Genomic DNA, 25,930 nt, shown 5'->3' with positions numbered 1-25,930 from the left:
GATTCTAAAAACCTATCGTTGTGGAGTTAGAACGATTTATTGTGTGTTATAGCTTGATTCTTGACACTAGCCAATTAAGGAGAACGGTAAGGCCGTGTGTGAGGAGAGTTATATGGGCGCGTTGACCCAAAATCTGGTGTCCAATTTTGTTTATACTCCTTTTAAACCGTTTTTCACTATTATCTCGGCCCCTAGGGGGCGCCAAAACAATCGGACAACGGATTATTGATCAACTCTTCACCCCGGACGCGCCAATATAACTTTCCTCACACAGGGACATACGGTTCTGAAAATTAGGGTTACAGGCTTTCTTGAATAACTTGGCCACTAGGGGGGCGCTGACACGATCGGACAACGGATTCTTGATGGGCTCTTCACCCCGAAAGCGCCCATATAACTTTCCTCACACACGTACATACGGTTCTGAAAATTAGGGTTACAGGGTTTCTTGAATAACTTGGCCACTAGGGGGGCGCTGACACTATCGGACAACGGATTCTTAATCAGCTCTGGACATTTTTAACAGAGTAGATGTAATTTCCAGTATTCTGGTGGATTTCGGGAGTTTGACACTTTTATCAGGCTTTACTTACATAGGATCCATTAAAAAGTTAAAAGTAGCAATAAAAGAGCCATATTTAATAATAACCACTAATTACTTAAAAATGACTATCTCTTTAAAATTGCATTGGACTGGAGTTTATCCAGACATAAAGCGACAGTAAAAGAGTAACATTCCCATTCTCTCAGAAAGAGAGTTTTTTTTGGGTTGTGTGTGCTAGAATCAAAGTGTGTGTGTGTGTGTGTGTGTGTGTGAGCATATATGTGTGCGTGCACGTGTGCATGCCCACTCTGGGTGAGAGCATTTTATGGGAGGGGGGTCTCACATTTTAAATTAAGCACCATATGTTGAGGACAATGGGTTGTGATTTTTTTTAAAATTATTATTATGTGTAAATCTTCTTAAGTTTGTGCGTAATGACAAACACATCTAAAAGTTACCTTTGGACAGAGACTACAAGGAGTGGAGCAGTCCAAATGTCCCATAATATCCTATTTTAACCTAGTGGTACACTGTAAAAAAAAAAAAAAAAATTCACAGAAATGTACTGTATTATTTTACAGACCTTTCTGGTTTTTCTATATTACGTGTAAATACCATAAAAATACAGTAAATTACTTTTATTTAAAATAAATAAAGGTTTTATTCTGTAAATTGGTTTGATGAGAAATTATCGGTCTTTTACAGGATAATTCCATTGTTTAATTGTCTTGAATGTTAAATTACATTGAATTCTATGTAAAAACACATAAAATACACATAATTTTACTACATGTAAAATGAAGGCAACTTTCTTTTTTTGTTGCAGTAAAACCTTAAAAATAACTGTATTCTGTACTGTTGTAGAATAAAAAGAAATCTTAATATAAAACATCTCTAAAATGTTAAATAAATGTATACATCTTCACAAAAAATGTAATATATTGCAGAAATACCCAAAAATGATTTTGTGTAAATAAAGTAGTTTTCATAGTATACTAAAATAGTTAACTGTAAAAAAAAAAGTGTCAAATAAAAAAAACGTAAAATGTATGTAAAAAGCTACGGCACTTTAAATAGAATCCAGCCATACAACGGCAGACAAGACAAGCAGGATTGGAATGAGTCCACAACACTCCTGATTGGTTGATATAAACGTCATCGAAAAAACCTGCCAATGAGCACTGTCCGCGCCTTTCAATCCAATTTGAAACTTCCACGTCAGTTTGAGCGGCTCTCCTGCGGAGCTATGTCTGCTCACGAGTTTATGGACTAATATCGGGATAGTTTTACATCTACACGTTAAATATGAGCATCAGGACGTCAACAGAGAACAGAAGACTTGAGATCTGGTGAGTCCTGCAACTGTAATGGAGTTAAACATGTATTTAGATAATCCTTAGTTTGTGAATGTTTAATTGTGTATTTAAGGTTACGTTTCTTCTTCTAGTTCAGTGAGTTTTGAGTGATGAGACATATATTTTAAGGGAATCTGTGGAATCTCAGCTTTCATATGATACGTTTGTGCAGATAGCATGAAGTAAAAAAGATCGCTTTTGCCAGTTATGTGCTAAAGTAGCGTTAGCCCCGTTAGCTGTTAGACTTGTGTTTCGTTTAGTTAAAAATGATTAATATCGTCAGTTAGCTGAGTTTCTTCCCGTTAAGTGGGTAAGCATCATCAATATGTTGTTACATTTTAAGAAGTCCTGAGATGCTGTTTCTTGCAAGATGTCCCACCGGCGGGACAATCGGGCTATACAGGTTAACAATGTGGCTGCTAACGTTAGCTTACAGCTTATTGCAGTGCTGCCGCCATCCTGTCGTCTCCAACGCGGGACGATTACACATAAACGTGCAGCAGGGTGTCAGTGTTGTCGCCAATCTTATTGTAAAGTTTCACAGCTTTTTAACTGCGGAATCCAGTTTGTTAATGTTCAGTAGCCAACAGCTATCATAGCATAAACTGCTAACCACTAACGTTTGGATAACTTGCTAGTTAGCTCTGCTCTATATATTACAAGCTAACATGACTAGCTAATGTCACACTGTGTGAACTACAATAGTTGTTGTATTACTACATCATACATGCTTGGTCCAAATCTCTGCTAAAATTATTATTTTTAACAAAATTATCATTAAAGTATCTTTATTTTTTTGCATTTGTATCACACTTGGCATAAACTATTTTAGTTAATCAATTAGAACTGGAGAATTAAAATAATGATTTGTGGTCATCAAAAACAATGTAATTTAAAGATAATTTTTTACCCATGTTGTGCCTTAGAAGATTTTTATTAAAAAAAGTAAGAAAGTTAAAAATGAAAATTGGTGTTGATCAAAAACAGGTTAATTGAGGAATTCCTGGAGGTAATTTATTGCAAAGATATTTACAATTTAAACTAATTTGGGTCACTTTTGACGCATGTTGGTTGTATGTTGTGTAACAAAGGGTTACCATGACAGCTGTGATGTTCACTCTTTTGACAGAGCACCAGTGGACAGTGAAGACTATGGAACAGAACATGTGATGGCTTTGTGTGGAAAGCTGCTGAAGCCAGCCGGTGACTCCTCATCAGTCTCTCCAGGCAGCACCCAGCTATTCTTCCATCTTGCAGATGAAAAGACTTTGATATGTGAGTAATAACTAACTTGTCTCTAACATAATATTGAATGTCAGTGTTTCCCCTAGGTTTACTGCTGATATATTCTTTAAATCCTCTGGAGCAGAGAGAGGAGCTGTGGATTATTGTTATTGATTAATGCATCAGTGTTTCTTAGGGTCAAAAACACTAAACTCAACTTAAAATGAAAGCGTTTAGTTTTTTTAATAAAAGAGCTCATGTTCAATGTGAAAAGTGACCGTAGATATAGATTAGTTGCAATTTGGTGCTATATATATATTTTTTTTTTTAAATAATACAAAAATATATATGGGTTAGGGTTAACCCTATCCAGTGGTTAGTTTTAGGGTAAGCTCCACTGTTTTTTTATTTTATGTATTCACTTTAAGAGAAAGGGATTTCAGAAACAAGTCGCACAAGTTTGGCTCGAAGTAAAATTAACAAAAGGTAACTGTTGTTACCCCTTCTAAACTGGAAGGGGTAATATGAAAAAATATGAACGACTCTTCATAGAGCCATGTCCACACAGCTTTAAAGTTGTAGGAAGCTGAAGCATTACATTCGTGCCAACGGCTAGTTGTCGTTTCTAAGGTATTAGAAAGTTGGTGTTCTGGAAGGTTTAGCATGCCCTTGGGATGCTCTCAATAACTGTTTTACAATTTTGTGTGTGTGTGTGTGTGTTTTGTGTAACCCTGCTTCAAAGGTCCATCATACAAGATGTAGGGGATCTATTGGCAGCTGCTGATAATAACATCATTATGGTTTACTAATAGTTATCACTTCACTTCCTCCTCCAGCACCTGGACACAGCAGGAACCTACGCCAGGATCCTGTTTGTGGACTTCAGCTCTGCCTTCAACACCATCATCCCGGCTCGGCAGTGATTAAGTCTCATGAATGTTTGCGTTTTACAGATGGAACCACACAGATGCACGGCGATGACACCAAGCTGCTTTTGAAAGGCAAGTCTATTAGACTTAGTGTAATTCCTCATGAGTCATTTGCAGGTTATTTTCAATTCTCACTTTACACTTTTCAATTATATTTTTCTTAAGACATTGCCATCCAGAAGATGACTTCGATGCTCGCTGAAGTACTTGTGGTGGTAAAGGACCTGTCCAGAGATGTGCAGTTAATCAAGAATGAGTTGGCAGAGGGCAACATGACCCCGGCTGGTAGTCAGGGACCAGGGTCAGCCACAACCCATATGTTCCCCATCCAGCTGCCAATCGCCAATGAAGACGACTTCAATGAGGCTGAATCATTGCTGAAGAATGAATCAGTCCGTCAAAAGATGGTAATTTGACAGACTGAACTGCACTAATTTATGAAATGTGGATAATATCAGTGCGGTCAAAATGTGCTTAGTTATTGCCCTTTAGCTACTCAACCACAAATAATTCTAGTCTTAGCTACTCAACCACATATAATTCTAGTCTACAAGTTCAAAACCTGTTACAGTGCATGTATGAGCAAGATCAGCTATTTATGGAAAAGTTTCGAAATTGTTCAAATATATTTTTTACATTTATATTGACATGACCAAAATTGGGACACCAGGGTTAAAGTGGTTAAACATAACGACTGGCATGAACTTGACTGAATACCATGGGTTGGAATATCAGTGTATCAAGTGTATAAAAAACAAAGTTGGTCTCTGTGTATGAAATAAGAGTGCTGTTGTGCTGTTTCTAACGTATGTCCCACAGAACGTAGCTCAATACAACAGTTAAAGCAGTGGCCTATTTGTTTCTCTCGTCTGATTTAGATTGCTCGCCTGGCTCTGGTAGGAGGCGCCAATTCAGAGAACCTGATCAGACGGATGCTGGCAACTGCTCTGACTTGGCCTGTCGGTACAACTGGGCTTGGAAGAAGCCATTCAAGGAAACGGCAATACAAGACTGCATATTTGGTGAGTTTCCTCCCCTGAAAACTACTTATTAGCTTAAGTTTAAGGAGTGAGGTGTGACTGATGGTGATTCAGAACATAATTATGCTCTTTGTGAGCCATATAGTACCGACTACCGAGTTTGAATCCAACTCCTATAATGTATTTTATGTCTCTTCTCTGCCCTTGTTTCATGTCTCTCTGTAATCCCCTGTTGAAGAATAAAGCATGAACTTAATCTAACAAAAAAGGTTAGGTTGGAATCAGGTGATGGTGAAGCTATAAGAAATAAACCAAAAAAAGACAACCTAATTGGTGAGCTTTAGAGGTGCTCGGATGCAAATGTTATTACCTGGATAGAGCCAAGCTAGCCTTTTGCTCCTCTTTCCAGTCCAGTCTTTGAGCAAACTGGCTGCTGACTGTAGCTTGTGTTACTGTACAGAGTGAGAGTGATTTTCTTATTATAACAGAAGTTGTATGGGATACACACACTCTCTCTCACGCTTATTTTTGTAATCTTGTCTTTCAGCTGCTGCTCGGCAGTTCGACCGCAAGCTGACCCACAATGGCTTCAGTGAAACTGTAAAGAAGTGGCTTCGTTATGCTCCGTTAGATTCCTATACCGGATCTCCTCTCTGGTAAACAAAAACACCCTGAAAACTCTGGCAGGAGCACTCATTCAAGGGTACTATGACTATGCTTGCACGTCATGGTACCATAGCACCTCCAAGGCGCTAAAAATAAAACTTCAAACATCGCAAAATAAACTGGTCAGACTACTGCTTGACCTTTCATCTAGAACCCACCTCACCTCTGCCCACTTTGACAACCTAGGATGGCTTAGAGTAGACGACAGAGTACAGCTACTTGCAATGGGCCTGGTCTACAAGATCCACTACACCTCTATGGTACCCATGTACATGTCAAAATTCTTCCCAAAGGTCAAGGAATACCATGATCATAACACCAGAGGGAGCTCCACAAATCATGTGAAACCCAGATTTGGCACAAAAAAGGGGGAATACACGTTTCGCAATTATGCCACATCAAGGTGGAACGCTCTTCCCACAACTGTAAAGGAAAGTAAAACTATACTTACCTTCAAAACCTCTCTTAAAGAGCACCTTCGGGGGAGAGCATTGCAAAACTGGCCCCGGTAATGGTACAAATCTCAACCTGTCGTACAATGGACAGCTCCCCCCCCCCATATATGTATATACTCGCATTTTAGACTCTGTTACTAACTGTACATCTGTAGACTTGGTATGTCTTAAATGTCCGGTTAGGATGTATTAGAACGAAATCTAAAATGAAAATTGTAAATAAGCAATCTGTATGTAAAAAACCACCTGTATGTAAATTGTAAATAAGCCATCTGTATGTCAAATATGTCTTATATGTCTTAAATGATATGATGAATTGGAAATGGGGGACCCTGATGTAAACAAGACGAAAGTCTTTCGCTGGTCTGCATCCCCTTAACAATTGTATGTTTTGAGCTGTACTGTACTGTACCCAATATACAAGCTGTTAATAAACTTTTCAATCAATCAATCAATCAATCTCCAGAGCGCGAGGGAGGCATCCCAAGGAACACAAGTGAAACGAACACAAGTGAAACAAACGCAAGTCCAACTTAGGGTACCCCACCACACTCTAATGTGTTTTCCTTGTGCATACAGTACAAAGGTTACCGCCTCACAGACAATACACACCACAGTGTGTAGTTGGTTGGACAAAGAGTCGTGTACAGTGACACCTACGCTGTCACTCACACCTACGCTGTCATTGGAGGCAGTCGCAATTTCTACAGGCTCGCACTTACCTGTTAGCATCTGGCATCTGTTAGCATCTAGCAGCATCTAGCTCTCCTGCTTACAAACTTTTAGCCATCCCTGCTTATACAAGTAGTAGTTTTAGTTGTCTGCGAACTGTGGAGGTCTACTCCCACCTGTCGAGTGCGGCTGTACTGAGGTGTTTTTCCTCCGTAGACGTCGCGAAGAGACGGAGCAGCTCCACCTGTTGCTGCATGCGATCTGGGATTTACGGAAGCCTGCTCGTCGCGAAGAGACGGAGTGGCTCCACCTGTTTGTTTGCTGCCTGCGATCTGCGATCTACGGAGGCCTGCTCCCACCTGTAGAATACGGCTGTACTGGAGAGGTTTTTACCCCGGAGTCGTCGCGGAGAGACGGAGTGGATCCACGCTTCGGGCTTGGCCTGCTTCCACCGGGCGTGTGCTGCTGTGCGGAGGAGGATTTTACCACCGGTGGGGCCTGCTTTCCACCTGTCCTGGTTCTGCTGTTGCAGAGGTCTGCTTTCACCCCGGGGATACCACGGAGGGACCGGAGCGCTTCCACGCTGCTGTTTTCGCCCGTCCTTTGCTGCTGTGCTGATTTTGCTCCAGAACATCGCTGATACTGTGTGCTGGTCTGGGAAAATGGCCCATATCGGGATTCTGCTGTGCCTGTTAACTGTTTTGGACTATGAGAAGATCTCTAGTCATTCTGAGAAGACTACTGGATTCAGGTCTCAGTGTGCGAAAAAGTACACGTCCCACCGTCCGGGACGTGTTATTTACAATATCGGACAAGTAGATCTTTCAATTGACTTGTCCGGCGGACAAGTGACGTTTTTCGGCCTGATTTATTGACAAATTATTGATACATTCGGTTTACAAAAGGCAGAACTCAATCGCAAATTGTACGTGTCCGCCATTGTTCGTTTAGATTCTGCTTGTCGATTCCTAAGGAAATGCATCTCGCCGCTTTCTGTACAGTTAGACGGGGCGGGGCGGGTGGGAAGTGTAGCACAGTGGCAGGGTTGGGAAGCAAAACACGGTTCCGATTAGGAACAAATATCAATTGTCCGGTACCGGGATTAATAAGAGTTGTGAGGACAGGAGGCGAGGCCGAGCCCCGCGGACTGCAGCTCTATCTATGCTCCGTATCAGCTGATCGCTGCACGGTGCAGCTCAGCGTCTCTCTCTCTTTCTACACACAGCGGATCCGCTGCCCGATTAACAGCCTCATCTTTGTCAAACTTTCTTATGTTCTTTCTCTAACGCATAATGAAGGTTATTAAGCGTTTTAACTCCTATGTTGTTAATATTGACCACCATTTCCTTTTATGAAGTAAAGCAACCTCCCTGTCTGTGTCCTCGCGCTGTCCTCACATCCCCGGACCCCCAGACTCAGAGGAGCACAGGGATGTCAGCAGAGACGTGCACACATAGACTCTAGGTAGTGCTTGAGCACCTGCCCGTTTTGCCCTCTGGACAGCAATGTGCCCTTTTGAAAGTTCGTTTTTTACAGTTTAATTTTTTTTTTACAGTGTACTGTATGTGGCTCATGGTAACATCGATCAATTCTGGATTAAAAGCTTCTAATATATACAACAATGCCCCAAATGCGCGTTGTAATTTTGTCAGACATCCCCACGCGTGCCCCGCGGCACTCCCGTACTCCTGGCTGCAGCCCCTCCCTTCCCTGCTCTCAACGTGAGCGCGCAGAGCTGACAGTCAGTCTAGTGATGGGAATTCCGGCTCTTCTTGGTGAGCCGGATCATTTGGCTCGGCTCACCAAGAAGAGCCGGCTCTTTCGGCTCCCAAACGGCTCTTCAGTTTACCACTTATTATACCTTTTAATTAAATCAAATGTAGCCCTGTTTTGACTAATGATTTATATTTGTACACATATATCACTTAAATTATTCAATACATCCTTTGTACTGAAGTATTCAAAAGTAAAAATTACATGTTTAATATAAATGATTTGCTGTGGCCAATTGTTTTCATTGCATTTACAGACCCGTGCAACTCTCTGATACCACCCAATGAATGCATTGACTTGCTTGTAGAACCACACTACACAAAACAGATAGCAACACCTATAAAAACTATTTAAAAAAAGGGGCTACTGTATCGACCTATATAAATATAGTTTTTTTTTTCAAAATACCAAAAAGATCCTGTATTTTAGCCATGCCTCATTTCGCTCTATTTGCTCCATCCAGCGCTGTTTTTGCAGGGGGCTGATTCTGTGAGCTGCAGCTGACCACGCCCCCCTGCAGGAGAGGGGAGCGTGCTCTGAGATCAGCTGCTGGGCTGTCAGAAGAGGGGGAGAAAAAGAGATCTCCGTCCTCCTTGTTTTATTCTTATAGAAGTAAGAAGAGAAGTAATGGGGCAGAAACCCTCCTTTTTACGCAGCGGTCCAGACATAGACATCAAACTGCGACACATATTCAGTTGCCAGTTACTTTAGCATTAGGGCAGGGATATCTAGATACTTTCCAAGGTTTGACATAATGAATTGAGCTACTTTTAAAGCAAGCAACGATGTTTTCAAATCTGTAATCAAAAACACTATCGAAGCAGTTCCTGCCGTTGCTACGTTAGTTCAAACAGTAACAACGGACTACTTTTCTTAGCGGATGCATGTCAATTTAAATCAATACATAAAACTTTTTTAAATCAATAAAATCATTTTCTAAATCCATAAAAGCATTTCCATTACTATTGGGAGTCATGTCGTTACTTTGTTGAGAATGTGGCCATGTAATAAGCGGGATAATGTGCACATTGCAAATGTGCCTTCATGCCGATCTAGATCCCTCTGCAAAAATGGCTCGTTCGCGGGCGAGAGCCGGCTCCCGTCGTTCACTTAAAAGAGCCGGCTCTTTGCGCCGGCTCGTTCGCGACCGACACATCACTAAGTCAGTCACTCAGTCAGACAGGCCACGGCGGGTGTGTGGTGCAGCAGCACGCAGCAACACGATTAAAAGTGCCCTAGTGACGACCAAGTCAGTAACCAACAGGTAACAAATACAACGAGTGTATTGTTTAATCCCCTAAATCAGATGCCAAACTAAACTATACAGGGTTCGTACCGTACGGTCATTCAAAACCTGGAAAAGTCATGGAAATTCAAAATGCAAATTCCAGGCCCTGGAAAAGTTATGGAAAACAATATTTTTCCCAAAGTTTTGGAAAAGTCATGGAAATGTAACTAAAGTTGCGTCAAATATAATTTACATTTTATCTAATCGCCGAAATAATCTGCGGTCGCGCGCTGTTATGTGCGCATGGTGTTATTTTTTAATATATGAAGCGCGAGCTGTGTGCTCGAGTCTTCTTGCCTGTCGGGCCGGCTGAACTCTGCTGCTCCGGGATGAGGGTCAGCTACATTAGCTACGGTGCGTTCGTTAACTGTGCGGAGTCACTGTGGCACAGACTGCACCGCTGGTGAACAGCTGTTAGTAGTAGAAGTACTCAGATCTTGTACTTGAGTAAAAGTAGAAGTATTCAGATCTTGTACTTTAGTAGAAATACTCAGATCTTGTACTTAATAAAAGTAGAAGTAATCAGATCTTGTACTTGAGTAAAAGTAGAAGTACCACAGTGTAGGAATACTCTGTTACAGTAAAAATCCTGCATTCAAAATGTTCCTCAAGTGAAAGTAGAAAAGTATTATAAAAATACTAAGAGGCATGAAAATACATTTTCAAAATGCTCAACAGTGCTGCCAAAATTATAAACTGACTGCTACACAATTAAAATAAATGCTTTTATATATTTCTATTAGATGTAACTCTTTGGCGTTTCTGTTATTATTACCTGCTGCTTTAGTTGTTCTGACTGCTAAAATCCTCTGTTATTCCTCATTTTAAAGCCGATATTCCGTGGGGTCGGGGGCTCGGATCCTTGTCACCTTTTTCATACCTGATGAGTTTGCATCCCTGACTACAGTTGCTTTAGCGTGTAGAAGCTAGTAAGCCTACTATTTGATTTGTTTTAGATAGGCATCTGCATCAGACAGCATATGGTTATTGAAATAAATATATATGCAATTACGACATACAAGATGTGCCTTTTAATAAATCTCACACTACTAAGGCAGCCGGCGGTTCCACCAGGGGCGTCAATCCCGGGGGGGGGGGGGGGGTTTCATCCCCCCCTAGCTTCAGATTGGACCCCCCTAAGTCATTTAGAATAATAAAAATAAATGTTAAAATAATAAAAATGTTGATAATAAATCAGTAAAATCAGGTAAAAATAAGAATTAAATAACATAACCCTAACCCCGAAATAAAGTAACCAAAAACCAAAAAGAAACGTAACAAAATCCGGCAAATTTTTGCGCACAATTTCGGCGCGACCGCCACAACGACTCAGAAGGTGCCCCTTTTTTTTCTCTTGAGCACCTGCCCCTATAAATGTCTGTGCACGCCACTGGATGTCAGTATTGTTTATGAAGCAGGGTATAGAAGGTACATTATTGAAATGAAAATACTATTTATTTACTTTTACAAACAGTGAGCAGCTGGGCAGCTGCAGCATGTGTATTGCAGGACATGTGTAAGCGTATTTGAGTTGTAGAAAAGCGCTAGGCCTATAGGCTATACATCTAATGTGTCATTATTATTATTATTATTATTAGGTTATGTCCTATGTGTTGGACATGTGTGGTTGGACTTTGTCTCACAGGCAGGTTGCAGTGTAACATCAGAGGAGACTGGGCCAATTGTACATTCTCAAACTGCACCAGAACTAACTAAACAATGCAGAGATTATTTTTATATAATTGTATTCAATAACCGTAAGAAATTCAACAGTATGAAGTGATTTGTAAATAGGAATACAGATTTGACTTAATCTTTTCATAAATATATTTTTCTCCCAGTTTGACTTGTTTTTACCCTCTCAAAGAACCGGAATTGAGAACCGAAAATAACCGGAATCGAAAAGCAGAACCAGAATCGTTCAAATCCAAACAATACCCAACCCTATGTGTGATGCAGTAAAATCTTACCGCTCACTTACGTTAGCGGTGTCGTAAAAACCGTGGGAAAATGTAAAATACGATGACGAAGAAGAAGATTCCAGTGGCCCCAATTTTTGTCCATTCTGGACAAGTGAAAAATGTATTCGGACAAGTAAATTGCCAAACTCACTTGTCCATGGACAAGTACTCTCTAAAAACTTTTTCTCACACTGGGTCTGTTCTGCCACCCGCAGTGGGCATCCCCTGCAAAGGTTCGGATGTGTTGCTCAAACAATTACCGGTTGCCTTGTCACAGTCAATCTGCTCGACAAAATATGTTTGTCTTTTTTATTTTCCTGCGATGATGGTTCTTCAGGACTGCTTCTTAAGCTCTAATCACACTCTCGCAGACTTTTCCGGTGTTTCTAAATTAGATGACAATGTATTTGTGTCGTTTAACCTGTTAAGCCCGAAGGTCCCCGCCGGCGGGGACCCTGGGTTTTTTTTCTTCACGACACTGTGTCTCAGGGCATCTTAATATTTAAAAACCTATTAATGTGTTATACCAGATTAACGAAAAGAATCTCAGCTAACTGACTATACGAACCATTTTTACCAAAACAAAACACAAGTCTCACAAGAAGCGTTAGCATTAGCCCTTAGCTAAAACGGGCAGATGCTACTTCCGGTGCTAACTAGCAAAAACGATCTTTAAAACGTAATATTTTCTGCACAAACTACATATCATCTGAAAGCTGATCTTCCACAGATTATTTGATTATAAGTATCATCACTGTAGGACACAAACTCACTGAGATATCAGCCAGAACAGAGAAGAAAAAAAACAACAGTTTTCAAAACCATAACAATAATTATGTCTTACCGTTGCTGTTTTGTGATCAAAGCTCGTGTTCAAGGGAATAAAAACGCTGTTTAAGGTTAATCCAATGTCTATTAGTCACTTTAGAATTGTTCCTGATAATCTATCATTACATTCATGGAAGCAGAGTAGGTATAAAGTTTCGCAGTCCCGGGCTAATGCTGTCTCACGTGCTGTTTACGCAAACCTCTCTCTACTTGACGTAAGTGTTTAGCGGGACTTACTAACTGTTACTCGATTCTATTGGCTCTAACGGTTCAGAAAAGGTGTCAATCACCCAAATCGACCAATGGGTTCCAAATATATGATCCTGCGTAGTATAAACTACGCCCGCTCCGGCTCCATTACGCATTACGCAGCCAGAAGGGAGAGCTTCACCACCGAGGCGAGCAGGTGCTATAGATGCTAGCTGACGTCGGATGATGAAGATCTCCTCCAGCCAGACCTGGATCCGGACAGTAGTGACTCGGATGTTGAACTTCCACCAGGGGAAAGGTATGTAATCTCTCTGTTTTTATATATTTGTTAGAGTTTATTGAAGGATAAATGTGTTTTCATAATGTGTTCTCAAATGTGTTAATGGAGGAACAGAGAACAGTCTGTTCAGTGCCACACATACACACACACACAGATTCACATGACTGAGAGTCACAAGATTCACACTAACAAATAAGGCGTTGGTCAACACCACATGATTGTCATGTTACTGTATTGTTGAAATAAAAAGGCTGCACTGAGAGAAGGCGAGTAGAGTTGGTTAAGAGGAAAAGATGCCTGGTTTTTTTGTTGTTATTACTGTCAGGAAATGTACAACCTAACCCTGGTCCGCCCAGTAGTAGTAGTCAGATCGCTACTCCTGCTGATTTTAAAGCTAGGTCTGGGTTGGGTTTCATCCACTTGAATGTGCGCAGTCTGTTAGGTAAACTAGATTTTGTCCGTATCTGGGCAAAATCAACTGACGCTGATGTCATTGTCTTATCAGAAACATGGCTAAACAAATCTATTTTGGCCTCTGACATTGCCTTAAATGGTTTTAATGTGTATCGTACCGACCGGCCTAATAAAGGTGGTGGCGTTGCCATTTATGTTAAGAATAAGTTCAGTGTAACCACATTAGTTTCCAAATCGATCCGTAAGCAATTTGAATTTTTAGCCATAAATATAGAAGTGGCAAAGGGTCAACAGGTCATGGTAGTGAGTTGTTACAGACCCCCTCAGCTGTCAAAGACTCCTTGTCTTCACTAGCAAATCTTTTATCCCAACTAGACTACAAGGAAATAGTGCTACTTGGAGATTTTAACTGGGACTGGTTAACTGCAGTGTCAGAGGATTTAAAAAACCTTTGTATCTCTTTGAATGTTACTCAGATTGTTGACAGTCCTACTCGCCCAAATATTCAGTCCCCTAATAAATCCTCCCTAATTGATCTCATTTTAACTAATGTTCCCCATAAATATTCATCTGTGGGAGTATTTGCAAATGATCTGAGCGATCACTGTGTTGTAGCCACAATTAGGGACACTAAGGTCCAAAAGATTAAACCTCGCATTATCATTAAGAGAGACAAAAAACATTTTGTTGAGCAGGGTTTTGTGCATGATCTGTTTGATTTAGATTGGGGTAAAATCGATCTGTGTGCTGATGTGGAAACCGCATGGTCTTATTTTTATCTTGGTTTTATGGAGATCATTGATAGACATGCACCCCTGCGTATATTTAGAGTAAAGGGACGAGACAATCCTTGGTTTTCTGCTGAGCTGTCTAGTCTCCTTCATGAGAGAAACAAGGCCTGGGCAAAGGCTAGGCAATCAGGCTCAGAGGTAGAGTGGCTGCGTTTTAGGCAGCTAAGGAATAGCTTCACTTCATATGTCAAAAGTGCAAAGTCGAAGTACTATTTGTCAGTTACCACAGATAACCTAAATAATCCTAGGAAATGTTGGAAAGCAATAAAATCGATATCCACCGGTGAGATCCGTAATGAGCTACCTCCGTGCCTTACCACAGCATCTGGCACTATATCGGACAGGGCCACTATGTTAAATTGCTTTAATGAGCATTTTGTGTCCTGCGGTTCTATGTTTGATTCTGTGACTAACTCTGCTTCTGTGAACACCCCAATCCGTGACTCTGAACAATGTGGTCTGGAAAACCCGTTCAGTTTTACTCCTTTTACTGTCAATGTTGTTCATGAAGCCTTATCTAAGCTAGATCCTAAGAAACCGGCTGGCCCGGACAACGTAGAACCTTTCTTTTTAAAGATAGCTGCAGATTTTATTGCTCTTCCTCTTACTACTCTTTTTAACCTCTCCCTCAGCACAAATGCAATTCCAAAAGTATGGAAGTCAGCTTATGTCTTGCCTTTACTAAAAGGAGGGGAGGCAACTATTTTAAATAACTATAGGCCAATCTCTAAATTGTCAGTTCTGGCGAAGGTGCTCGAACGCCTAGAGTGAACAGGTAAAGGAGTTTTTATGTAAAAATGATATCCTGTCTAAACATCAGTCAGGCTTCAGAAAACAACATAGCACCATCACTGCCACAATGAAAGTGGTGAATGACATTACGAGTATTTTAGACAATAAGCAGAGTTGTGCAGCTCTATTTATTGACCTTTCCAAAGCGTTTGATACCGTCGATCATCACATTTTGAAGCAGAGGCTACTCAGTATCGGCATATCCAGCAGTGGATTGGTTTGTGAACTACCTCTCTGAAAGGTCCCAATGTGTTCACTTTGATGGGCTGTCTTCTGAGTGGTTAAACATTGCTAATGGTGTTCCTCAAGGTTCTGTTTTAGGTCCACTTTTATTCTCCATATATATCAACAGTTTAGGTGAAAATGTGGATGAAGCTACTTTACATTTTTATGCTGATGATACCGTGATGTATTGTGCAGGTCCCTCCATTAAGGAGGCTGGTGTTAAATTACAGGCTGTTTTTAACATTATTCAGACTCAGCTTGCTGAACTTAAGCTTATTTTAAATGTCGATAAAACCAAGGTAATGCTATTTTCAAAAGCTAAAAAGACACCAGAGCCTGTTTTGGATATTGTTACTATGCAAGGACAAGTACTTGAAGTGGTTACCAGTTATAAATACCTAGGTATCTGGCTTGATGATTGTCTTACTTTTAAACTTCATGTCAATAACCTGCTTAAAAAGCTGAGGGTTAGACTAGGTTTCTTTTTCAGAAACAAGTCCTGTTTCTCTTTTGAAGTCAGGAAAAGGCTAGTCACTGTGACCTTTTTACCTGTGCTGGACTATGGTGATTTGTTGTATATGAATGCACCTGCCTATTGCCTGAACAAGTTAGATGCCGCCTATCACAGCGCACTGAGATTTGTCACAAATTGTAAAGCACTTACTCATCACTGTACCCTGTATGCCAAGGCAGGTCTGCCATCACTTACTGTAAAGAGGCTCAGTCATTGGTACACGTTTATTTATAAAGCTTTGTTGGGTAAACTCCCATATTATATCTGCTCTCTGATAACACAGAGAGTTGCAAGCAGCTATTGTCTGAGATCGCATGATGTAGTATTGTTAGATGTGCCAAGAGCAAGGACTGTCTTAGGTAAGACAGCTTTTATGTGCGCAGCTCCATTTGCTTGGAACAGTCTTCAGCAAGAATTGAAACTGAGCAATCTCATTCCTCTGTATGTTTTTAAAGCTAGGCTAAATGAAATGCTCGTTGATACTATGGCCACTTGTAAATGTCTATAACTATGTAAATGTATCCTGTAAATATAATGTATAATGTCCTTTATTGTTTCATGTGGAACCTATATGCTGCAGATCTCCCTTGAAAAAGAGATCTATGATCTCAATGGGACCAATCTGGTTAAATAAAGGTTTGAAATGAAATGAATACTGTTCTTTCATGGACAATAGACTGTTGTTCTTACAGTCAAAAATAAGTCAAATGTTTACAGCTTCGCCGTCATGGAAGACTTGAAGCTTCAGGCTGTTCTTGTTTGGAGTTGCACCAATGGTTCTTACACACCCTCTTTTTTTTTATGAGGGTATCTTGTGTCACTGTATATTTGCACATGCGATGTGTCCTCTGCATTTATTCCACAGCGTTTGGGGAGCAATACCGGGTTAAGAGTCTTGCTCAGGGACGCATTGCTGCCTGTTTTCTAAAGTAAATTTGAATATTAAAATCATGTTTTCTGTCATTTTTAGTTTGATTTCACACATTTTGGGAAATATGGTAATTCAAGGTAATTTTGAACAAGCTAATAAAACCGTCTGCCAACAATACATGGTGTAGTGTGTGTTTACAAGTTTGGACTACTTTATTCAGTACAGTATTGATGTTGCACTTGTTAATGGTCTGTTAAAGATCAAATGCAAAGATTTTTTTATAATTGCCAGTAAAATCGAAATCATATAGCTACAACACTATCTAAGATATTGCAGTATTAAAATCGGAGATAATATGCGTCTGGCAATGCGCAATATTTATTTTGTTCAACCCCCAACACCAAGTCCGACGATTTATTTCTCAGCCGCTCGTCTCCGCAAGATGGCGTCGCGTGACGTCAGAGTGGCCAAACATATTTCCACCTGGCTTATCGCTCACAGCTGCTTCCGCCGATAGTACAACTTAGTTTCGTTATCATGTCTGATTCTGAGTAGTCTATAGACTAAAAGCTTTAGGAATCCAAACTATAACATATAATAAGTACCCTGTATCAAGATTGATGCAAAACAAGTGAAATTTTACCTTTTTAGAGAGGTTTATAAAAATAAAGTCCAGGCGACCTCTGGGTAATTTGGGAACCATCAGTTCCATTCCACTTTTTCACTGTAAAAATCATTTTATTACTTTGAATTATCACTATAGGTATTCATTCCATCCAAATACAACTGTTGTGAACATACTCTGTTATCTTCTTAGCCCCACGGACCCGAAATCGCGTCATTTGCAGGAAACGACGTCTAAGGAACCTTAATATTTAATAAACTATGAATATTTTATATCCATATAACGGGAAAAAACGAATTTAACTGATCTTTTTCATTTATTTAAAAAAAAAACCCACAATGCTAACAGTGAGCCTCTGAATTAGCCCAGAGCGAAAAATGCTAACCTATTACTGCACCGAAAATCACTCCTAGCTCCCTTATTACTTATCCTAGCTCCACATCCAACACATTGTTTATGATCGTAAAGACACAGAATCTAACGGTGCCCACCTCAACACTGAAAGATACAAACTCGCAAGGTTATCAACAAAAACGTACATCAAAACAAGTGGCGCTAGGTACTAACATGAGCTAGGCTTACCTTCCTCTTTGTCTGGTCTAAAATGGCATTAAAAACGATAAAAACGATGATGTAGTTAATGCATAGGTTAATATCCAATGGGGCTGTGTCCCCTTTGAAATGTTCTGATAATCTATAAGCAATAAAACTGCAATTCCGTTATCTGCTGTCCGCTCTGTGCTCCGTGCGCTTTGAAATCAAATCAAAATTTGTTTACCTCAATTATTTGGCGTTTCTGCATTGCCCGGCTCTTTCGTTCTTTCGGTTGTTTTTTGTGCTCAAATATGGAGGGGACGGCTCCGGGTTTCAGCCTCCGATGTACTTTAAATGCTTCTCCACCAACAGACTTGACGATGGCAGGATCAACATCGTATGCATCAGACGCGAAGTGGTCAGAGCACAACTTGCTCCATTTTGTCGGCTGCCAGCCAACACGATTCACTAAAATAATCCAGTTTCGGCGGATGATTTTGTCTTGGGGAAATTCATGAAAAATTCTCCCAGATCCCGCACCGTTCGTACATCCGAAAGCACAACAATAACCCATGTTTTGCGTGATTTCGCGGATATAATTCAGAGTTTTCTGCACCAGTCATGAGAGAAAAACACCGCTGACATGTGAACAGCGCACAAGACTGCTGAGTCGGGATATTTGGCCCAGAGACTGTTTGGCCACAATGACGTCACGCGCGCGGAGGCTGCTGGGAATGACATGTCAGAAATTCAGATGGCTTTGGGTCGAGTTTTGTATCAACAAAAGCTTTTTTTCGGGTGTATTATCTCGATTTAAATTAAATAAAAAATACAGGCAGTCTTAAAAACTAAATTTCTATAAAAATGTAGCATATTTAGAAGCTTTGCATTTGACCTTTAAGATGTAGACCTATACGCAGAAAACTCATTGGTGAAAAACATTCACTTTTTTAATGTGTTACAGTATGCTTAGAAAAGTTGAATATTTTAATGTAAGTTTTACATTTAGATTCCCATTTGGATGATGGTTGAATCAATATTGATTCCTAACACTGATTCAATATAAAATCAACCAAAAATGTGCATGTAGATTCCTATTTAGATGATGGTTGAATCAACATTGATTATATGTCAGTTATGGTTGAAAGTCCAACGTTTATTCAACATTAAAACAATTTGCGCTTTGTTTAATTTCAATGTCCGGGTTTCAACATGGATTCAATATTTCTGCCTAACCATATTTCAACATTGATTCACTCCTATTTTGCTATCTGGGCCAGGACTGAGTCCCCAGACTGATCCCCTGGGTTTATTTTCCCCAAATGTTCATTATCCAAAAACGAAACACAGCCGCTGAGTTTCACAGGTAATTTTAGGAGGCAATGTCCAAATGTAGATTTGAAATTACACTTAACAGTTCTGAAGATTTGTTGGTATCCTGCTGACAAAGCCAATTTGTAAGGGAAACTTCTGTGTAGCAGCAATGCAGTGGGAGTCACCGACTCAGGAAAGTACGGTGGCCCTGAAGTGCAAGACACTACAGCATTTCACAAAACACAACAGCATTTCACAAAACACCACAGCATTTCAGAAAACGCCACAGCATTTCAGAAAACACCACAGCATTTCAGAAAACACCACAGCATTTCAGAAAACACCACAGCATTTCACAAAACGCCACAGCATTTCACAAAACACAACAGCATTTCACAAAACACAACAGCATTTCAGAAACACCACAGCATTTCACATTGGACGGAAAGGGTATTCCTTTAGGGAGAACACTTCTTGTTTGTGATTGGACAGAGCCAGTCAGAGAAGCAATGCTGTGATTGGTTGTTTTTGCTGCCAGTCAAGAAATGACGCTTCGTGATTGGTCAACACCCGACAGCGAAATATGTCCCAACACATCAGCCGTTAGCACACACTCAGAGCTCACAGCTCCTCATATCTGTTCAGAAACTGGACAAAAGTTAAACATGTACAAACCACAGACTGTCTATGTCATGGTGAATACAGTCGCTGCTTTATTTATGTCTGTATGACGTTGTTGTGAGTGTGGACGGAGCAGCTACAGGTTAGTTTAGCCTGATGGATCCGATTCCATTCAAAAAACACGCATTTTAAAAGCTTTTCGCCTGCCGTCTTATCTGCAGACTTGTCAAAGCGTTAATTTATGGTTTTTTACTAACCGTTATCAGTATGTAGTTTCTTCGGCATCACTTTGAAACGTGTATTACAATTAAATCACGGTCAAATATGTTCATTTTGTTGTAGTTGGTATCTCCCATAGGATTTACATGGAGATACGCCCCGCCCCCTCTCAGCGCCTCTTGTTTGAATGACAGGAGCAAACACAGCTGACAGCCGCGGTGAAACTCGAGCGATTAGAGCGATGCAAATATTGGGTAGTCTACCATAGTATTTACATGGAGATAAGCCCCTTAAAAAACATGAATTAATAAAGCATTAATGCTGTGTTTACTCCTGTCATTCAAACAAGACGCTGGAGAGGGGGCGGGCCGTATCTCCATGTAAATCCTATCGGAATCGGATCGATCAGGCTAAACTAACCTGTATCTGCTCCGTCCACACTCACAACAACGTCATACAGACACAAATAAAGCAGCGACTGTATTCGCCATGACATAGACAGTCTGTGTTTTTTATATGTTGAACTTTTGTCCAGTTTCTGAACAGATATGAGGAGCTGTGAGCTCCGAGTGTGTGCTAACAGCTAACGGCGGACGTGTTGGGCCAATCACGAAGCGTCATTTCTTGACTGGCAGCAAAAACAACCAATCACAGCAGTGCTTCTATGGCTGGCTCTGTCCAATCACAAACAAGAAGTGTTCTCCCTAAGGAATACCCTTTCCGTCCAATGTGAAATGCTGTGGTGTTTTGTGAAATGCTGTTGTGTTTTGTGAAATGCTGTTGTGTTTTGTGAAATGCTGTGGCGTTTTGTGAAATGCTGTTGTGTTTTGTGAAATGCTGTTGTGTTTTGTGAAATGCTGTGGTGTTTTCTGAAATGCTGTGGCGTTTTGTGAAAGGCTGTGGTGTCTTGCACTTCAGGGCCACCGTAGTAAAGAGACACGGGAAGAGCTGGAGCTTTGATGTCAAACACTGATGGTTTATTTGGAGCTTCGGCCGGAGAATTCACATCACAAGTCACAGCAGCCACGATCTGACTGCACGGTAGAGTTGCCACGTCAATTCTGAAGAACTCTACCCCAGACCCATGTATTTAGCTAGTTCCGAGAGCATCATCAACATGCTGCATAACAAGATAAAATCATAACACCTCTATCAGCTGACGCCAACCGGCAGGAACATAGAATCATAACACCTCTATCAGCTGACGCCAACAGGCAGGAACAGGGAGACATAACACTGAGAGCACAGCAGCCAAGGTTACGAGGTGTGTGTGCTCAGTCAGGACAGTTTGAACTGATAAACTGGGTCAAAGTTATGGGCCAGACAGACAGACAGACAAATTGTTTATGTAATTTGTGTGTCCATAGTTTTGAGTCTGTGTGTGTGTTGAGCGCAGCGCCGTCTGCTTTTTGCAGTACAGTAACTAAAGTAGGATTAAGCATACCGGTAGTTTCTGTGGACTTGTCTGCGCGTGTGCACACTTGTGTGGCATTGTTTGGACCTAATTAAAATAGCGTCCCCCCAGTAAAAAAAATCCCCACTACACTACTGGTTTTCACTATACTAAGTAAAAAATAATTTTTGGACGGACACTATAATTTACAGTTTTTTACTATATGTTCAATCTGAATTTTCTTTAAAATAAAAAACATCTATATTGATTCTGACTTTTCTACATCCAACTCAAAGGTTTATCATTACTTTGAGATAAAAGATTATTAATTTAACCCTTTTAGAAGGGAAGATATGGTCATTTGTTCTGGGAATGTCATTTTCGAGCCTGAAAAACAGGCTCAGGGTTTAACAGGTCATATTTCCAAACGTGCAGCATTCAGTCCCACCCATTTGAATCCATGAGAAAGTTAAGCAGATACCAATAGTGACCCTATTTTCTTGCTCTACCCCAGGACATCTGAAGGTGTGCTGCAACGTCAAACTTGACTTTGTTTCAGCAAGTTCGAGTGAACAAGCCACAATATAAAAAAGAAGGCAGATCAGATACTGCATCAGTTTTGCACTAGGTCTCACTCCATTAGATTAATGTTTGGAAAATATCTTTTTATTTTCACAAGTCATTATTACTGATCTGTTATGCATTGACTTAATCAAACCCAGGTTGTGTCATTACACTTTCCCAGTTGCTAGAAATAGAAATAACTGCAGATCTCACACTTCTTTGAAAGCACTAAACATTTTTTAAATGAAATGAGTTGTGCATTTTGTGCTATGAAAATGAGATTTGTGTGAGAGCCAGAAAAACAAGTCAGATTGCAGTTTGATAATTTCCTCATGAATAAACCACATCACAAATCTCACTGAAATATAAGCATCTTTTTTTAACACATGCAACACAAAATACTATGATCCTGTAGTAAAATATAGCAGAACTAGAGTGTGGCAGGTCTCTTTCTTACCTCAATCCTTACGCGTTGATTTCTTCTTTGGTATCTTCTGAGCACGTTCTTTTAGAGTGAGGCGGTCTTTAATCCAGCCCACTTCTGAGTAAATTGTTACGTAAATCCAGGTTGACAAATTCGTTTTGTGTACTGAGTAGTTTATTGAATTTGGAAGAGTGCTGATGTAACTGAGTAACAACAATTGTCTGCCTGTCTGTCCATCCGTCAGTCATGAGTCATGAAACAGTTTCAGATTTGATCCCCCTTGTTTTTATTAAAAATCATTACAATCAAATCATTCAAGTTCAACCCCTCAGGGATTACTCAGCAGCACATTAAAATCCACCAAACATAACACAGTGTAATCACGTGACCATGCTGGCATAATTATATACATTAAGATTAAGGTCTATACAGGAAACACACAATATAATTTATAGCAGGCAAAACGCAGTGCCGTGAATTAAACTGTAGCTGACTTCATGTTTGACTATGTGCAAAAACTCATGTGACATTTGTTGATTCTTCAAGAAGCTGAACAAACAGGTTGTTGTCAAAATAAATAGGTTTGATGTGGAATATGCCAAATCTATTCAGTGATCATTGTGATGAACATATTTTTCTTAGAGTACTGCATCACCTCGATATCAACATGTAAAACCCAGAAATAAATCATAAATCATTTGGTCACGAAGTCCACCATCCAGCCTATTATATTTGTTAAAGAAGGCTAAAGAAATAAAAAGAAAGCGCTACCTCCTCGCACGCATTATGTTCTCCTCCACACTGGGAAGATCATTGGTCAATTATTGCAGGAAGAACACAGCATGTAAGAGGAAGGTCTGGGTCACCTGCATACCAGGTCAAATGATATCCGTAAAAATTATTCAACAGCATACATGACACATTTACAAGGAAATCATAATAAAAAAATAGTCCTAACCCATGGAAAATGACAACAGACCAAAAAAACAGCAGTTTGACGTTAAATGATTTGCTGATTTCTGACACCAACGCAAGAGCGAAGGTCAGGAGACTGATAAGCAAAATATTGCTTGAAAGTTAAACAAAATCTGCCTAATAAAGATATATTTTCTTTCAGATCTGGTAGTTGGCAAGTAAGGGGACAAATCAGTTAATAAGTCAGCGGTTTCTGTGAACAACATGACCACTGGCGTCATTTAAAGTTCATATTGAGTTCATTCAATCTGCTTTCAGTGAACCATAGTGAACCATAGTGTTCATATAATGTTATCATCCAACATGCTGTTCTTTTTAACAGCACGTACTAAAGAGCAGACAGGGTCAACACATCAATGTAAGGATTTACCCCAAACCATGTAAGGAGATGGGGTCACAGTGATTTTCAAAAAACTTAGATATGACAGTGTGTTGCAGATAGGGCTGAACGATTAATCGATTTTAAATCGAAATCGCGATTATAAATGATGCGATTATTAAATCGCAAAGCCCGCGATTTTTTTTAAACATTTTTTGTTCTTGTGTGTCAGTCATCCACACCAATCAGAAGTGCTGTGCTCCACATGTACCAGCCGTTGTTAACCAATCAGAAGTGGCCCATGATAGAAGGTGATAGACAGATTGATCCAATCACCTGCCAAGTATTTTTGAAAGTGCCTGCCTTTTCCAAATGGCTTCCAATGGAGCTTTCCTAGATGCTTTGGTGAAACTATCTGAGTCAGTAAGTAATGCTCCATCACATGTTTCTATTACAGGGTGAATCTTAAACTGAAGCTGGACTTTAAAGCAACTCAACGGAAGTTTCATGTAAGTTTAGTTCTTTCACTCGTAGCTCGGGGTGCTAGAGACGGGAGCATGTTGATGCGACCTTCCTAGCTGGAGATATGGCCGCATTTTACAATAAACTTCCTTTGGGTCGCTTAAAAACAAATATCGCAAATCGAATCGCAATATTTGTCAGAAAAATCGCAATTAGATTTTTTCCCCAAAATCGTGCAGCCCTAGTTGCAGAGAACAGATATTCAAATGCGCCATGGCAAGGCACCCTATATGTATACACTGTAGTTTCAATCGTCCTTTCATAATGCAGTAGCTTACAACTCTTAGAACTGTGAACGCTGACAGCAGACCAGGTAATCGCTCAGCCAGTTTAACACCCTGGCTCACTCTAACTGGTTGCTAATATAAAACTATGTGCTGCCACGGTGCTGCTGGGACACTGATGACGTACGAAGTTAGACATTCTGGTGGATTGTTTTTTAAAATGTCTAACCCAATGAATAATTGTACCGTGGCCTAGTTTTTGAATGAATACAGTGCTTGCAAAGACAGTGTCTTTTATAGCGATTTCACAGTGAATTTTAGAAAGCTGTCATTTCATGTGGAGACTGTCACCGGCATTGACCTGTAGGGTCTTATTAAGTGCCCCTTGTTCCCTCACAAAGGTTTTAATCACACTACATGACCTTCAAGGACAGAGCTATGCAAGCAGAGCTCAGGCACGCCCTGTTCCACACTGAATGGGTGTTTTCTTTTTTACATGCTGTCAAGACAAGAAAGATGTGCGTTGTGAAATCAGAGTAACATCTTGAAAACATCTGCACATGTAGTGTCACTAATGGCTTAGTTTTGTATTGTAAATGTGTCTTTCATATGTTTTACCCCTAATCTAGTGATATCTGTGATTGCTTTAGGCCAAACTATAACAATTATTTTTCTACAGTTTAGCAGATTATGCTTTCCTTTGCAACGAAGATGTAAATATATGGTATTTACTTTCTCACCACTCAATAGCCTCACTTTGAGACTTCCGGTGTATAGAGAAGAGGGTTCCCACTAGGGATGCATACCGGTATCCGGTATTACCGAAATACCGGTTAATGGTGGCTACGGTATACCGTACCGAAATCAGATCCGGTTTCGATACTTATAAAAAAAAAATATATATTTTTAAAAGTGAGTCCGTGGCCCGTGATGGCAGGTGTTATAAATTAGATTGCATAATCGTTTTTCTTCATATTTTATGTATTTTTCATTGTTTGTTTAATACTAGAAAGGTAAAAGTCCCACAAATGAACTGTGATGGGATTTGTTTTCTCTCACCAGTGAAGGCAAATGTTGATTTTAAAGATGAGATTTGTTTGTTTGTGCAATGCCGAGATCTCATGACCATTATTCTATTATGTATTTGTTCTCTAGTCGAATCTCAGGTTTAACATTAATTATAACGGTGCTATAACGGTCTGTTTGCATTGACAAGATGTGCTATTCACGCGGCACACCTGATGGCGGGTATAAAAGATATTCCATAATCTGTTTTCTTCATATTTTGTATGTATTTTTCATTGTTTGTTCAGTACTAAAAGGTCCAAGAAGTCCCACAATTGAATTTAATATTCATTTGACGTATCTATATCGTAAAGCGCTTCATGGGAGTAATTGTGGGATGATACATTTTCAAAGTATCA

At 40.1% G+C, this 25,930-nt stretch overlaps 2 protein-coding genes across 5 annotated transcripts in view; one reads left to right on the top strand and one right to left on the bottom strand.

Moving 5' to 3' along the window:
• Positions 1-22,640, bottom strand: part of LOC117555172 — a 48,736-nt gene extending 26,096 nt beyond the window's left edge. Inside the window, exon 1 of the mRNA XM_034229956.1 lies at positions 22,500-22,640. The gene's annotated coding sequence lies outside the window, so the exon portion shown is untranslated. The remainder of the gene's footprint in view (positions 1-22,499) is intronic.
• Positions 1,740-7,083, top strand: LOC117555032. 4 transcript variants are annotated; one of them, XM_034229690.1, is made up of 6 exons: positions 1,740-1,893; positions 3,029-3,174; positions 3,960-4,124; positions 4,218-4,459; positions 4,931-5,074; positions 5,580-5,868. In XM_034229690.1, the coding sequence occupies exons 2-6, from the start codon at positions 3,069-3,071 to the stop codon at positions 5,607-5,609; spliced, it is 687 nt and encodes a 228-aa protein (XP_034085581.1). In that variant the 5' UTR covers positions 1,740-1,893; positions 3,029-3,068; the 3' UTR covers positions 5,610-5,868. The 4 variants fall into 4 exon arrangements, 3 of the variants coding, with proteins under 3 accessions (XP_034085581.1, XP_034085582.1, XP_034085580.1); XR_004570350.1 differs by lacking the exon at positions 1,740-1,893 and adding an exon at positions 7,042-7,083 and having other exon boundaries at positions 2,952-3,174; positions 5,580-5,688; XM_034229691.1 differs by lacking the exon at positions 1,740-1,893 and having other exon boundaries at positions 2,950-3,174; positions 4,077-4,124.
• Positions 22,641-25,930: the final 3,290 nt, after the last annotated feature.

This window comes from Gymnodraco acuticeps, unplaced genomic scaffold (genome assembly GCF_902827175.1).
Source record: "Gymnodraco acuticeps unplaced genomic scaffold, fGymAcu1.1, whole genome shotgun sequence".
NCBI lineage: Eukaryota > Metazoa > Chordata > Actinopteri > Perciformes > Bathydraconidae > Gymnodraco > Gymnodraco acuticeps.
Note: the sequence above shows the minus strand (reverse complement) of the source record. Positions and strands in the feature narration are given on the sequence as shown.

Excerpts from the sequence above, each read along its gene's own strand:
- LOC117555032 (XM_034229689.1), top strand. The coding sequence starts at position 2,964 with ATGTTGGTTGTATGTTGTGTAACAAAGGGTTACCATGACAGCTGTGAT. Across the intron at positions 3,175-3,959 it reads AGATGAAAAGACTTTGATAT|CACCTGGACACAGCAGGAAC; the intron begins GTGAGTAATAAC and ends TTCCTCCTCCAG. Across the intron at positions 4,125-4,217 it reads CACCAAGCTGCTTTTGAAAG|ACATTGCCATCCAGAAGATG; the intron begins GCAAGTCTATTA and ends ATTTTTCTTAAG.